The sequence below is a fragment of the Eurosta solidaginis genome, chromosome 1 (genome assembly GCF_040869045.1).
Source record: "Eurosta solidaginis isolate ZX-2024a chromosome 1, ASM4086904v1, whole genome shotgun sequence".
Classification (NCBI taxonomy): Eukaryota; Metazoa; Arthropoda; class Insecta; order Diptera; family Tephritidae; genus Eurosta; species Eurosta solidaginis.
In genome coordinates this window covers 32,521,068-32,538,396 of record NC_090319.1, presented here as the reverse complement: position 1 = coordinate 32,538,396, position 17,329 = coordinate 32,521,068, and the positions used below count along the sequence as shown (strand labels likewise).

Here is a 17,329-nt window from a genome sequence, read left to right as displayed (position 1 = left end):
TTTTGTCTCCAAAGCCCTCAGCTGAGTATGAAATGTTCGGTTACACCCGAACTTAGCCTTCCTTACTTGTTATTTATATTTTTATTTTTTTTTATTTTATTTATATTTAAAAAAAAACAAGTGTAATAAATTTAATTAATCCGTATTAAATTAGCATTAAAAATGGTGTAATTAAATAATTTTCCCTTTTTTGATTGAGCATATGGGTTGGGCTAGCTTAAGTTAAAGCTTTTTTTATTTGTATTTTTTTTTTTTTGTATGTTTTAAAAACCAATTTATTTATATTTTTTAAAAAACAAGTGTAATAAATTTAATTAACCCGTATTAAATTAGCAGTAAATATGGTGTAATTAAATAAGTTTTCATTTTTTGATTGGGCTAGCTTAAGTTTAAGCTTTTTTTAATTAAAATTTGTTTTTATTTTAAAAAAACAATTTATTTATATTTTTAAAAAAATAAGTGTAATAAATTTAACCCGTATTTAATTAGCATTAGGTATTGTGCAATTTAGTATGGTCTCGTTTTTTGATTGGTCTGAAAAGGTTGGGCTAGCTTAAGAGACCCGTTTGTTATTTAGAGCCAAACACAGCCATGTTGTTGTGGGCCCTAGAGGGTGAAACACAAACTTGAAAATTTTTTATATTCGCATTATCGTTTACATCGCTTTCATGATTCTATAAACGCATACATTCGCAATTTGCTGGTCTTAATTTTAAATGTAAATTATTATTTTTTTTTTGATGATTTATTCATACCTTTTTCTTTTCTCCCGCTCATCATTTTATGTAATTTATAATACACGTTAGATACATGATTTATACGATTTTACAAAAAAAAAATGCTTCAGTATTTACAAATGCTTTTTATGCTTCATTATAACATAAATTAAGTACTTTTTTTGCTCCATTTTCGTTAAGCAGTGATATTCTATATTCGCCGTAATACTAAAGTGTGGATAATGCAGTTGTTGAAATACATTAAAGATAATGTGAACGTATACTTAAAACTGAAAAACTTCTACAAATACACATCTCCACAAAAACAAATATTGGAGCATAAAAAAAAATTTAAAAAAAGTGGTTTTGAAAACTTTTACGAAGCATATCCGCCGACCTTAAAACGTAACCAAAAGACTAAAAAAATATAATGTTCAAAAAATGTGAAACTTCATGCGAGAAACTGAAGCTCATTTCATAATTATCAGGTTTGTAAAAAAAAATTTAAATATCCGAAACAGCCAACTAGCAGGGAAAACCTTTACTCCTAAGGAATGAAGAATATGCTAAACACTTGTTGGAAAACGGAATATTATCAGTGCGGTACTATTGCTAACAAATTTCCAAGACTTTTGAAATATTTTCAGTATTATAAATTCTTGTTTTCAGTATCATTTATTTATTATTATTTACAGGACCAAATCCGAGCACTGCTGTATAATATTTGAGATAAATTTGGGATGTTCCAGTATGATTGCTTTCGTCGTTATTCTTCTTCTAAATGTGGGCAGTGCCACGCCCATTTTCTAAAATTTTCCAAAGTTTCTATTTCAAGTATTAAAGTCAACCAACATATCAAGTTAAAGCACCATCTATCTTTTGTAATGAATTACTGCATTTTTTCCATTTCTTTAAATTTCATTATCGATTTTTTTGTGGGCGTGGTAGCCAACCGATTTTGCTAGTTTTCATAAAGTTGATGTATAATGGCAGCGAAAACCGACGTGCCAAATTTCAACATGATTCGACAGCTTGCAATTTAGGGCTCTTCTTTTAAATGTATGCAGTGACACGCCTATTTTCCAAAAAATATTTCTTGTCATAAAGTCAACCCACCTATTAAGTTTCGTCACTTTATCTGCAAACTAACTAAATTGGATCAAATGGAAAATTTAAAAAATTTTGAAAATTTGAAAAGTTTTCAAAAATATTTAGAGCTTAACATCGGCTTATAATAACACTATGCGACAAAATCAACTTTTTGAGGATATTGAGGCTTAAGTATAAAAAGTACTATCTCCGTTTTTCAAAGTTAGCCTCCATAAAATAGATATCGAAGTTCGAAATTCTACGTTTCGAAATTTTATTTTTTTGTTAACGCGTTCAGCAAATTAAAAAATTAAAAATGTGGTCGTGGACCGCTCTTTCCCCTTATTTGAAGGGTTGAATTCTTTTTTTGAGAAATTTAGTATAACAGATATTATACGAGGTGAAAAGTCAGATAGTCCCATGATAGTGGCTACTACTTTCATGTCTCTACATACTCTGCATTGGAATTGCTCGTACTAAATTTTTCCAAAAATTCAGTCATTCAAATAAAAGAAAAAGGCGGCCCACGACCACATTTTTACTTTTTTAATTTGCTGAACGCGTTAACAAAAAAAAAAAAAAATTCGAACAAAAAAAGTATATCTATTTCTTTGGAGGCTAACTTCGAAAAACGAAGATAGTACTTCGTCTACATAAGCTTCAATCTCTACAAAAAAGCGGGTTTGGTCCAATACCAAGCGGGCTGTTGCACAATGTAATTGATAATTTTCAAAAATGTTGATAGGCATAATTAAACAATTAGACATTTTCAAGTATGTTTTGTTGACCAATCAATTGTATTCTTACATAGTTTGTGGTCTCTTAAATGTCGAGGTAATTTTTTAAATTATATTTCTTAAGAGTGTTTTAGTTTTTCTTCCACACAAAGTGTGTATAATAAATATGATTGGGAGAAATTCTGAAACAACTCGCGTATAAAAGTTTCGAAAATTAACGCAGATTTGAAGAGACTTTAAACTGGTACTTTGTTAAACAAAAGTTGATTGAACAGCAAAACTAAAAAGTTTTTGGATACTCGAAGTTAGAATTTTGAGATTTTCTTCAAGACTTTTACAAACTTTTGGAATTTTCGAATAATTTTTTTAAATTTTTGGAAATTATCTCGAAAATATTTCCAATACCGCCCGACTAGTATTAGTGTATTTTCGAAAAACTTTCACAAACTTCTAAAGCTTTGAAAATTTTCGAAAACTTTTTGAAAAACTGCCGAATTTTTTTTGAAGTTTTTCGAATATCTTTTGGAAATTTTTTAGAAAACATTTTTTAATTTAGTGGAAACGATTTTTAAATTTTTCGAAACATTTTCTTAAATGTTTTTAAAACTTTTCAAAAATATTTGCGAAATTGGCTTACATAGTTTTCGTATATTTTCAAACGAGTTTTGGAAACTAAAGTATACATTTTAAAATTTTCATCACAAACCTGTGAAACTTTGAAAATTTTCGAAAATGTTTTTGGAATATTTAAGGAAATATTTTTTAAATTTAGTTTGTTTTTTAAATCGGGTTGCATAGCTTTCGTTTTACGATTCATTATATTTTTTACTTAAACTAATGTCAAAAAAAAAAATGTATAAAAAAGATCTACTAAAATTTGTGTATATTTCGTATTTGTAGGGTGGGTCGGTTTATTAACCGATATCGCGCCATCGATTTTTCGATAGGATTTGGGCTCAGGAAAAAAATTCTACTACGCATATCCAAAAAAATAATTTTTGAGCCTTCGAAATTTAATTCTTTTCGACTTTGATTTTTAAGTTTTTTTCATGAAAAAAATTTTCAATTGATTGTAAAATTTTCATGTATACCCTGTCCGACCCAAAAATATCCGCTAAAAACGTTGGCGATACAAGTTTTTGGAAAAAAAAATATTTTATGAACATTTTTTTAGTAGGTCATGAAAAAACCTTGAAAATCAAAGTCGAAAAAAAGTAAAAAAAAAATGAAATTTCGCAGGCTCGAAAATTATTTTTTTGGGTATGCGTAGTGGAACTTTTTCCTGAGCCCAAATCCTATCGAAAAATCGATGGCGCAATATCGGTTAACTTTCGTCCATACAAATCGACCCACCCTAATATACATATTATTATAAATTTCTACCCTTTGTTGCGCTGTTTCGGATGGTAAAAAGAATTTAACAGGTTATAATTATAAAAAACACATTAATAGTGAAATGAAAAGAAAATAATAAAAAAAATTTGCATGCATCACATATTTCAATTCAAAAAAGGAAGTGTATAAAAACGCTCTATATATATGTATGTACATAAATCTTCCGCAAAAAGCATAGAACTCGAAAGGTTGTGAGCGTATTCCGGCTGTGAATTTAAATATATTTTTTATCGATTTGTTGTGCTGTAGCTGCGATGCGGTTTAATGCTACGTCGACAGCACTTTTTATGAAATGGTATTCAATGCTATGTTCTATACGGGCAATATTGCCGGTTATAAGCAACAACAAAACAATCAACAGCAGCAGCAGCAGCAACAACCGCAACAGCAACAAATACAAAATCAAACCCACTCATCACAAATAGACCATTGTAGCACTACAACAACAACGACTTTAGAGCCGCACAATAGTAAGGTTTGTGAGGGTTGTTCTACGACAACTACAATAACAACTACAGCAACGGAAAACATAACAACAAATTCGCTAACAATATTTGACTCGTGTAAAGTACCGGCCTTGAATTATTATCAAAAACATATTAACAATAACGATTATAATATTAATAACGACGCATTAACATCAACAACAACAACAACAACATATGCACTCAAAGGTCGCAATACAACAGGAACAATAAAATCCTTTTTAGCTGAAAAGCGTAAAATCTCGACTTTGAAGGCAGTAACAGCAGTTACAACAACAAGATCAACAACCACTCCGACAGCATTTTCTACTGCTGCTGGTGTGCTCACAAATACATTGGGCGTTGCCGGCTATTATGGCTTAGGCATACCCAAGTCTCCATCGTTTCACAGTGGACTTGATCAATTGGCTGACAACAACGACGACGCTGACGACAACGAAGACGGCTTTTACGAAGGCCACGTGTACGTCAGACGACCAGCACAACTAACGCACGCAAACGGTCGTAAAGTTGTTGACGTAAACAACGACGACGACGAAAACCTACTGCGATTGGTTAATGGCTCTGTTGGTATTGACAGTTCAAGCACAGCAGCAGTTCGTTTGTCAACAACAAATCAGGCAGGTGTAAAATTTAAATTCACAAATATTGAAGAAATAAAAGCGAAATTTCTTACAATTTCTGGTACAACACCAGTTAACGACATAATGCCCACAATGCCACAACAACTACAGTCTCAGAAGGGTAATAATGACATTACACATGCCATCAATGGCAGTGCAATAACGTCAGCAACAGCAACAACATCAGTGTCAATAACAACAACATCAATTAGCTCGGGCATTGTTTCAGCTGCTGTCGCTTCAATATACAATTCCACCAATAACATATCTTCATCATCAGCAACAACATATACCCCATTTAATACCATTAATAATGCAACAACTATATATTCTTCCAACAACACTACATCATCATATAACACATCAACTTCATCTACATTAACATCATCCGCATTAGAATTATCAGCAGCTTCCACTTCATCAACGCCTAACTTAATAGCTGTTACTACGAGCACATCGTATGCTGCAGAGGAAACGTCGTCTAGTAGTTGTAGTAGTATTTCTCCAGTTGGTGGCAGTAACTTTACAGCAAACAGTAGCGCGAATGCCACAACAACAACAGCATCGACGACGACAACAGCGTCATCTTCTTCATTGGTTGCGACATTGACACAACATTTCTCTGCAGCTACATCGGCTACATCACTGCTTTCAGCTGCCGCTGCCACATCATTAACCGTTAACAATAAGGTTTGATTGACAATTTCTTTTTCATATAAGTATGATACCTACTTACTAGGGATGACGATTTTCTGGATTTTTCGACTGCCGGGATTTTCGGGATCTGGTAGTTCAAAAATTATTAGTGGTTTTGAAAAAAAAAAAAACAATAACAACACCTTGGCGAATTGGCCAAACTCAGTAAATTCAACTAACGATTTCTCAGAAGGAAACATAGATTTTCTATGAAGCTCGATTTTGAAGAATAGGACTGGTACTTTCAACAGAAATAATAATCTTAAAAAGAAATTCGTGAGCTCAAATGTATCTAACTAAAAGGTGGTTTTTGCACTTTTAGGTTCGAATATATCTCAAAAAAGTAACTGTATTGACTCAGATTCGGGTTCACCACCTTCGAGAATGTATAGTCCCGTTTCTGGGTACAAAATTTATTTGGATTATGGTCGGATATAACAGCAAAAGGCGTTTGTTGCAATTTTCGGCACGAATATCTCCACCGTTTTTTTAAAAATTTTTTTGTACCCCAGTGTAATGCTTGTTTTGCTCTTAGAACGGGGAACGGGGAACGTTTTTTTTTTAATTTTTTTTGTCCCCCAGTGTAATGCTTGTTTTGCTCTTAGAACGGGGATATTTGTGGAACAGTTTTTCAATTATTTAAATGGATATAAAAATACTATTTTCAACAATCCCTGGATTAAAGTCCAACAATCTTGGGATTTTTGGGACTTAAAAAAGATCGCGATTCCGGGATCGTCATCCCTACTACTTAGTCACGTATCCTGTTGTTGTTGATCGGAAAAAAGCCAATCATATTTAACTGTCGTGTATGTGTCCATATCTACTTTATTTTCATATATCACATTCTTATATTGTGTTTTGCCTCAGTAAAACATTCAGCAATAATTTTAATAAAAAAATAAAAAAAATTAATTAATTAAATAAAAATGATTCCTGCTTCGAATTCGAGCTCAAGACTGGCCTAGAGCTCGGAAAAAGTTTTCATAAAAATTTACAAAATAAAGGCCGAAATAGAATAAAAGTAATTTCTCTATAATTGAAAAATTATTATTTAATTTGGAATAAGCCAAATAGAAAAACAGAAAAAATACAATAACAAATTAACAAGCGGATTGAAGCAAATAAAAACATTTAAAAACGAATGTAACAATATGAAATAATTAAAACGAAATTAACAAAAATATATAAAATTTTTTGATTAAAAAAGTTCAAAACGAAATTTGAAAAAAAAAAAATAACAAACAAAAAAAAAAACAAGAAGAAATGAATATAAAAAATAACAAGTAAGGAAGGTTAAGTTGGGGTGTAACCGAACATTACATACTCAGTTGAGAGCTATGGTGACAACATAAGGGAAAATAACCATGTAGGAAAATGAACCGAGGGTAATCATGGACTGTGTTTGTATGACATGTGTATCAATTGGAAGGTACTAAAAAGTATTTTAAGAGGGAGTGGGCCATAGTTCTATAGGTGGACGCCATTTAGGGATATCGCCATAAAGGAGGATCAGGGTTGACTCTAGAATTTGTTTGTACGATATGGGTATCAAATGAAAGGTGTTAATGAGTATTTTAAAAGGGAGTGATTCTTAGTTCCATAGGTGGACGCCGTTTCGAGATATCGCCATAAAGGTGACCAGGCGTGACCATAGAATTTGTTTGTACGATATGGGTATCAAATAAAAGGGGTTAATGAACATTTTAAAAGGGAGTGGGCCTTAGTTCTATAGGTGGACGCCTTTTCGAGATATCGCCATAAAGGTGGGCGAGGGGTGACTCTAGAATGCGTTTGTACAATATGGGTATCAAACGAAAGGTGTTAATGAGTATTTCAAAAGGGCGTGGGGTTTAGTTCTATAGGTGGACGCCTTTTCGAGATATCGCCATAAAGGTGGACCAGGGGTGACTCTAGAATGTGTTTGTACGATATGGGTATCAAATTAAAAGTACTAATGAGGGTTTTAAAAGGGAGTGGTGGTAGTTGTATAGGTGGTCGCCTTTTCGAGATATCGGCATAAAGGTGGACCAGGGGTGACTCTAGAATGTGTTTGTACGATATGGGTATCAAATTAAAGGTATTAATGAGGGTTTTAAAAGGGAGTGGTGGTAGTTGTATAGGTGGTCGCTTTTTCGAGATATCGGCATAAAGATGGACCAGGGGTGACTCTAGAATGCGTTTGTTTAATATGGGTATCAAACGAAAGGTGTTAATGAGTATTTTAAAAGGGCGTGGGTCTTAGTTCTATAGGTGGGCGCCTTTTCGAGATATCACCATAAAGGTGGACCAGGGGTGACTCTAGAATGTGTTTGTACGATATGGGTATCAAATTAAAGGTACTAATAAGGGTTTTAAAAGGGAGTGGTGGTAGTTGTATAGGTGGTCGCCGTTTCGAGATATCGGCATAAAGGTGGACCAGGGGTGACTCTAGAATGCGTTTGTACAATATGGGTATCAAAAGAAAGGTGTTAATGAGTACTTTAAAAAGGGCGTGGGGCTTAGTTCTATAGGTGGACGCCTTTTCGAGATATCGCCATAAAGGTGGACCAGGGGTGACTCCAGAATGTGTTTGTACGATATGGGTATCAAATTAAAGGTATTAATGAGGGTTTTAAAAGGGAGTGGTGGTAGTTTTATAGGTGGTCGCCTTTTCGAGATAACGGCATAAAGGTGGACCATGGGTGACTCTAGAATGTGTTTGTACGATATGGGTATCAAATTAAAGGCATTAATGAGGGTTTTAAAAGGGAGTGGTGGTAGTTGTATAGGTGGTCGCCTTTTCGAGATATCGGCATAAAGGTGGACCAGGGGTGACCCTAGAATTTGTTTGCACGATATGGGTATCAAATGAAAGGGGTTAATGAGCATTTTAAAAGGGAGTGGGCCTTAGTTCTATAGGTGGACGCCTTTTCGAGATATCGCCATAAAGGTGGACCAGGGGTGACTCTAGAATGCGTTTGTACAATATGGGTATCAAACGAAAGGTGTTAATGAGTATTTCAAAGGGGCGTGGGGCTTAGTTCTATAGGTGAACGCCTTTTCGAGATATCGCCATAAAGGTGGACCAGGGGTGACTCTAGAATGTGTTTGTACGATATGGGTATCAAATTAAAGGTACTAATGAGGGTTTTAAAAGGGAGTGGTGGTAGTTGTATAGGTGGTCGCCTTTTCGAGATATCGGCATAAAGGTGGACCAGGGGTGACTCTAGAATGTGTTTGTACGATATGGGTATCAAATTAAAGGTATTAATGAGGGTTTTAAAAGGGAGTGGTGGTAGTTGTATAGGTGGTCGCTTTTTCGAGATATCGGCATAAAGATGGACCAGGGGTGACTCTAGAATGCGTTTGTACAATATGGGTATCAAACGAAAGGTGTTAATGAGTATTTTAAAAGGGCGTGGGTCTTAGTTCTATAGGTGGTCGCCTTTTCGAGATATCGCCATAAAGGTGGAGCAGGGGTGACTCTAGACTTTGTTTGTACGATATGGGTATCAAATGAAAGGTGTTAGTGAGTCTTTTTAAAATGGAGTGGGCCTTAGTTCTATAGGTGGGCGCCTTTTCGAGATATCGCCATAAAGGTGGACCATGGATGACTCTAGAATATGTTTGTACGATATGGGTATCAAATGAAAGGTGTTAATGGGTATTTTAAAAGGGCGTGGGGCTTAATTCAATAGGTGGACGCCTTTTCGAGATATCGCCATAAAGGTGGACCAGGGGTGACTCTAGAATGTGGTTTAATGAGGCTTTTAAAAGGGAGTGGTGGTAGTTGTATATGTGAAGGCGTTTTCCAGATATCGACCAAAATGTGGACCAGGGTGACCCATAACATGATCTGTTGGATACCGCTAATTTATTTATATATATAATACCACGAACAGTATTCCTGCCAAGATTTCAAGTGTTTTTTATTTCGCCCTGCAGAACTTTTTCATTTCATTCTACTTAATATGGTAGGTGTCACACCCATTTTACTAAGTTTTTTTCTAAAGTTATATTTTGCGTCAATAAACCAATCCAAATACCATGTTTTATCCCATTTTTCGTATTTGGTTTAGAATTATGGCATTTTTTTCGTTTTTGGTAATTTTCGATATCGAAAAAGTTGGCGTGGTCATAGTCGGATTTCGGCCATTTTTTATACCAATACAAAGTGAGTTCAGATAAGTACGTGAACTGAGTTCAGTAAATATATATTGATTTTTGCTCAAGTTATCGTGTTAACGGCCGAGCCGAAGGACAGACGGTCGACTGTGTATAAAAACTGGGCGTGGCTTCAACCGATTTCTCTCTTTTTCACAGAAATAAGTTATTGTCCTAAGTCTAAGTCTAAGCCCCTACCAAATTTCACAAGGATTGCTAAATTTTTGTTCGATTTATGGCATTAAAAGTATCCTAGACAAATTAAATGAAAAAGGGCGGAGCCACGCCTAATTTGAAATGTTCTTTTATTTTTGCATTTTGTTGCACCATATCTTTACTGGAGTTAAATGTTGACATAATTTACTTATATACTGTAAAGATATTACATTTTTTGTTAAAATTTGACTTTAAACTATTTTTTTTTTTTGAAGTGGGCGTGTGCGTCGTCCGATTTTGCTAATTTTTAGTTGGCACATATATAGTAATAGGAGTAACGTGCCTACCAAATTTCCCCGTGATATCTGTAACGACTGCCAAATTACAGCTTGCCAAACTTTTAAATTATCTTCTCTAAAAAGTGGGCGGTGCCACGCGCATTGTCCAAAATTTTACTAATTTTCTATTTTGCGTCATAAGGTCAACTCACCTACCAAGTTTCATCGCTTTATCCATCTTTGGTAATGAATTATCGCACTTTTTCGGTTTTTCGAAATTTTCGATATTGAAAAAGTGGGCGTGGTTGTAGTGCGATTTCGTTCATTTTAAATAGCGATCTGAGATGAGCGCCCAGGAACCTACATACCAAATTTCATCAAGATACCTCAAAATGTGCTCAATTTATCGTGTTTACGGACGGACGGACGGACGGACATGGCTAAATGAATTTCTTTTTTCGTCCAGATCATTTTGATATATAGAAGTCTATATCTATCTCGATTAGTTTATGCCGTTACGGATTACCGTTATGCGAACAAAGTTAATATACTCTGTGAGAGCTGCTCAGCTGAGTATAAAAAATTGAAGAATTAAAAAATAAGAAAATACAAAAATGTAATAAAAACTTCCAAAAAACCCCTTTTTTCGTAGCTATAATTTTTTTGTAATTTGACTTTGTATGCTAAGAAAAATAAAATAAAAAAATAGTTTAACAAAAAAATTTAAGAAAATAAAAATGGAAAGATGTAAGAAAAAAAAAAAAAAAAAACATGCGTTCAAACAATTTAAAAAAAATTAAAATGATTTAAAAGAGTTAAACAATAAGGCAACTCACAAGGTCTCATATCCGCCGTATGTGCTATGCTTTAATGAAATTTTATACTGGATACCTTGAAAACAACTCAAATCTTCAAATTTTACATGAATACGATACACAAAACTAACAAACGAAAAAATAAGATGAAATAAACAAAAACAAAAAATTTAATAAAGCGAAATTAAAAAAGAAGTAAAATAAATTAAGAAATTGGAAAAAATCTTTAAAAGAATTTAACAAAATGATTTAATTTAACGAAATAAAAAAAATTTTAAGATAAAAAATGAGTAAGATAAAAAATGAATAAGTAAATAAATAAGTAATATAAAAATTAAGAATAAAAAAATTATTAAATTGAAATTTAGTAAAAAAAAAACAAAAAATATAAATAAAAAATAAAGAACGAGAAAATGAAAAGTAAAAAATTTAAATATCATTTAAAAAAATGTTATAAAAACTTAAAAAAAAACAACGCTATTCATTTGTTTGTAATTTTATTTTTTGATGCTAAAGTATAAAAATAATAATTTAAAAATAAAATAAAACGAAACTGAAAAAATTTAAAATATAAGAAAATAAATAAATAAAATGTATCAAAGCGAAATTGAAAAGTAAAATAAAAACTGAAAATACATGTATTGGAACAAGTTAATTTTTTTTAATTTAAAAATTAAAAGAATAAAAAGTAAAAATAATAAAAGGTAAAAATGCAAAAAAAAATAAATAAAAACGTGTATTGGAACAAATAAAAAAATTGGAAAAAAGCTTTAGAAGAATTTAACAATATGAAATAATTAAAAGGAAGCTAAAACAAGTAAGGACGGGACTGTCTTCGGCTGTGCCGAAGACTTCATACCTTTCATGAATGGGGCTGAACAATAATCTTATCCCGTTCGTAATCTCCAAATAATGCGCTGTATAAGATAAGAAATATATAGTGAACAGATTTACATACCTAAACGATTTTAAGATAAATATAAAACAATGGCAAAAACCCCCTTATCTGAACGATCGGTTGTGTGGGATATATATTATATATAGCTCCGATCGAAATGATTTTTACAGAAAATCTTCTATGATATATTAGAATAAATATCACCAAGTTTAACGTTTTTATATTGGAAATTAAGGGAGAAATGGCTAAAAATCTTTCTATCTGAACGATCGGTTGTATGGGATATATATTATATATAGGTCCGATCGAAATGATTTTTTCTTGATATATTAGAATAAATATCACCAAGTTTAACTTTTTATATTGGAAATTAAGGGAGAAATTGCCAAAAATCTTTCTATCTGAACGATCGGTTGTACGATCAAAGTGATTTTTTCAGAAAATCGTCTATGATATATTAAATTATATATCACCGAGTTTCACGTTTATACTTTCTAAATTAAGGGAGAAATGGCCAAAAATCTTTCTATCTGAACGATCGGTTGTATGGGATATAACTATATATAGCTCCGATCAAAGTGATTTTTTCAGGATGTCTTCTATGATATATTAGAATATATATCACTTAGTTTCACGTTTATACTTTCTAAATTGCGGCAGGAATGACCAAAATCGTCTTATCTGAACGATCGGTTGTATGGGAGATATATGTTATAGTGGTCCGATCCTACCGGATCCGACAAATGTCTAATATAATACAAAAATACATCCTTGTGCCAAATTTCATTGAGATATCTCAAAATTTGAGGCAATAGTTTGCGTTCAAACAGACAGACGGGCGGACAGACGGACATGGCTATATCAACTCAGTTCGTCGCCTGATCAATTCGGTATACTTAATGGTGAGTCTATCTTCTATATTTCTCAACGTTACAAACATCGTACCAAAGTTAATATACCATTTCATGTTCATGAAAGGTATACAAATTAGGAAATTAACAAAATTAACACATTTAAGAAAAATAATAATAATAATAGTAAATAAAATGAAATTGAAAAAAAAAAAAAAAACACATTAAAAAAAAAGAAGAAAAAAGCAACAAAAGTAGAAGAAATAAACAAAAATAAAAGAACAAAATAAAATATAAAATTAAAATATAAAAAATTAAAGAATGAAAAAAAAATTTTAATAAAATGATCAGAGTAAAAAAAATTAAATATAATTTAATTATTAGAAAACATTACGTTTTTCGTTTTTAGTCATATATTTGTAATTTTAACTTTTGTGTCTACCTACATATTTTTTTGAGCACTTATAGCATATCTTATAGAATGGATTGTAAGCATAAAATTTCAAGTTCAAAATTTTGTAATTGTATTAGCATTAAAATGTATGCTCATTTATCTCCCAATTGATCTAATTCTAAATCTAAACGTAAAATTAATTTAAAAAAAATTTTGCCGCCTCATAACCAACAACACGCACAATGCCAAAACTCATTGCGATTCTTGTCAACCAACCACATTGTTGCAAAAAAAATTCACGTTTCGCATTCATTGCCATTGTCACACGACTATCATCTGTCATATGCAATTCTACAACAACAATAACAACTAAAATATAAATGCTGTAACCACCGCCTACCTATGACAATTGTGAAATTTGTTTGGCCTAAACAAAACAGTCGCCAGTGAGCGCTGCTGCTGCAATTAAAACTATTTTAAATGCCACAAAAAATGTTGGAAATTCAGCAGCAGCAGCAGCGACGAGCACATTTAATGGCAGCAGTCAAGGAGCACAGCAAGTGGGAACAAACTCTGCACCCAACAGTGGTGGTGGTGGTGTTAACACAAATGTGGCACAAAATATAGTCACTGGCATAAGTATATCATTGGGAATTGGTAGCGCATCAACAGCAAATCAAAATAATGCAGTTGCAACCGGAAATGGTCCAAATTCATTGGCAACCAGATTAAATAATACGATAGCGTCACATTTTCAAAATGGTGGTGATGAAGCGTCAAATAATGGCGGCAGCGGCAATGGCAACCACAAAATTATTGATAATGCATGCAGTAACGGCATTTTATCGCCACAAACATTACAACAGATCACTGGTAGTCCTGGACGCGCACGTGATCGCAATTTATTTCATTCACCTACCACGACAACATCAGCAGCCGTTCCCTTGCCGTTATTACGAGGTGCTTATCTACAATTTAATATTTTTTTTTACTTTTGTAATTGTCTTCGTTATTTTTTGTTTGTTTGCTGAATGCTGTCAACACTTCAATTTGCGATAGTCAACGATTTTGTTTATGTTTTACTGTGTTTTTATTTTTTAAGTACTCATGTTAAATGTTTTCATGTAGATTGTATTTTTTTTCTTAATAATTTTTGCTATACATTTTTATTTCCTTCTCATTATTCACAAAATGCATTTAAATTTTTCTCTTTTTTATATATACATATGTTCTCTATCTTTAAATAAGATTATGTAGATGATCTGAGAATTTACTTAGTGTTTTTGTTCATGTATATACATCTGCATATACGACTAAAAAAAAAAACACTCATTGACAATTGCGCATATCGCAAACAAACTTTTGACAGCACTGGCCCGCATATGTGAAAAAAATAATAACAATACTTATATATCCTCTGTTGACATTTCGTTTTTTTTTTTTAAATTAGGGATCGTAAAATATTGTAACGAATTTAGGGAATTTCCGCTTATTCCAAACCTTCTGCTAACGTTCGAATCGCTAAACTGTTGAATAAATAACTTCAATATTCAATAATGCAAAATGGTCTTTATTAGACTCCTTTGAAAGTAATTCACAATAACACTTATACTTCACAACCAATAGCGTGCTTAAATCAAAACTGATTAGTCATACCTCAGCTTGCGCTGCTTTTATACTCTCGGTTTCCTCGTTCACCCATTTCTCCTAAGTTCTAGTAATTTCGTGAACTTCATACTTGGTTACCAGCCATATACATGTATATTTGTAGTTTGTAGCCATATGCGTGTGTATATGTGAGCACCACTTCGGCCGATGACTACATGCGCTTGTGAGTATCTCTCCGTCGCCTTGTATGTATGTGCGTAAATGTTGATTGATTTGTTTACGTACGCAAGAGTGGCAGCTTGCTTTATTGTTGTTGTGCCTTCATTTAACAACCGCTTAGTGATGTTAGTATCACTTTGTAATGCTAATATTCGTCACAATATTAAGAAAAAGTCGATAAAAACTACATAATGAGACTTGGAAGTACCTATGTACAGGTGTTTATAAAACCTATTTCATAAGTGTGAATAAAGTTATGCACTTAGTTTAAGTGCAGATGTATATGCACGAAATAGAAAAACAAGGCTATTATTTGTGTGGGGCAATACTTTTAAGATGCATGCAATTATGGATCAATTCAACCGATATTTCTCTCAATTTGTATACATCGCAAATAGCTGGTGAATCAACTTCGTACAAATTGTTGATTCTGAATTGAGTGTTCCAACAGACAAATCAAAAAGGTTCAGTCCTGAAACAGTTTTGAAATTGGCCTAACATCAATCGCGATAAAGCCCGAAGATCAACTTCAATATAATTCCAAGATAGTCCACAAATAACCAAAAATCAGTACCACTATGATCTTAAAAAAAAAATCCGAAATAATGCTGAAACAATCGCAAAATTATCCTGAAACTTTCCCGAAGTGATCTTAAGAACAATTTCGAAAATATCCTGAAATATTCCCTAAATGATCGCGAACCCAGGAATAATCCAGAGATAATCCCGTAAAAGTTCCGATCAAATCCTGAAAGCAATTCATCATCTTGAGACAGTCTCGCTAACCATCCAGCGATGATCGTAAAATTTTCCCGATGTAATTCAGATATGATCCCGAAGACAATTTCAATTGTCCGGAAATCATCATTAATTGGTGCTTAACCGACTAAGCTATTTTGGCCGCTTTGTACATTTCACGCCAGATTTTACCATCACGGTTAAGTTCTGCTGCTAGCATAATCTTCTCCAGCATTATGTTAAAGAAATCGCACTAAAGGGAGTCGCCTTGTCTGAAGCATAGTTTTTTTTTGGCATGGCTCGGAGAGGTCCTTCCGAATCCTTACCGAGATGGTTCCCAGCACAAACCAACGCCTTGGTCCCGAATTGCGCGTTTATTCATATGGCCACTGTAGTAGACGTCGCAAGGCCCTTTCGTCCTCTTCGCTTACCCCGTCCATCATGCTTTCTGTATGACGGTAATGTCGGCCTTTTCATTGACGAAGACATCCACCAGGTACATGCACTCAACTCATGGTATACATAATCGTCGCCGTGGTCGATCTCATCCAAGGCTTGTTGCTTGGTTTCATTAGAGAGCGCTTTAACGTGGCAGGTCCCAAGCCTAGTGCACAACACATGAATGGGATTTAGATTTTAGTCAGCTTTTACAACAGGCATCAACCAGGTATATGCATTCAACTCATGGTCTTTAAAATAGTACCCGTGGTCGTCATCAGAAAAAAAGATCTCATCCAAGGCTTGTTGCTTGGCTTCATTAGAGAGGGCAGGTCCCAAGCCTAGCGCACAGCCCAGGAACGGGTTTTAGACTTTAGTCGGCTTTTACGACGGGCATACCTACCACTGATGTATACCAAGCTCCTCTAACTTGCAGGCGCATCTTATTCAGAAATAGTGGCTAAATAGTTCCCAAAACCATTCTGGAAAAAAAATCCAAATTGTCCGATAATATCAAAAACACTTCCGAAACCATCTTTAAACACCCTCAAATTTATATACGATGCCAAAAACTATCTCAAAATGATCTCGAAATTATCCTGAATTCGTCCTGGTTTACTTACTTGGATCATACCACACAAGGGGATTGTAATATCTAAGTTTTAGTATTTAATAAATCGTAAAGTTAGTACCAAACAAATTCTTAACTATTTTGACCAAATTGATGATTCTTGTTAATGTGTTATCAGTTCGTGACACTGAATTACCAAGTCGTCTTAAATACTGTGCACTCTTAATTAGCTTAATCAGCCACCAATAGTAATAATAATATTTTGTTGTTTTTGCGGTCCGTTTCAATTGAGTATTAGTAAGGATCGTAGGCTAGTTAGACCTAATTATGTTTGGTGCAAATAAACGCTTTATTTCAACTTCATGAAAAAATAAATATTGTAGCCACTGATGATGCTGGTATATTCAGCGAAACGTTGGGCAAGAAGGTGAAATAAAGCGTTTATTTGAACCAAACATAATTAGGTCTAACTAGCC

General features: G+C 33.3%; 1 protein-coding gene across 11 annotated transcripts in view; it reads left to right on the top strand.

Moving 5' to 3' along the window:
* Positions 1–17,329, top strand: part of wrd (well-rounded) — a 197,715-nt gene that overhangs the window by 117,474 nt on the left and 62,912 nt on the right. The window contains exons 1-2 of one of the 11 annotated variants that reach the window (XM_067784905.1): positions 3,948–5,735; positions 13,720–14,239. The exons of 8 other annotated variants lie outside the window; for them this stretch is intronic. In XM_067784905.1, coding sequence (XP_067641006.1) covers positions 4,230–5,735; positions 13,720–14,239 — 2,026 coding nt within the window. In that variant the 5' untranslated portion in view covers positions 3,948–4,229. Of the gene's footprint in view, positions 1–3,947; positions 5,736–13,719; positions 14,240–17,329 lie in introns of those variants that run through there. 2 more of the 11 variants (XM_067784912.1, XM_067784922.1) reach the window with 2 other exon arrangements.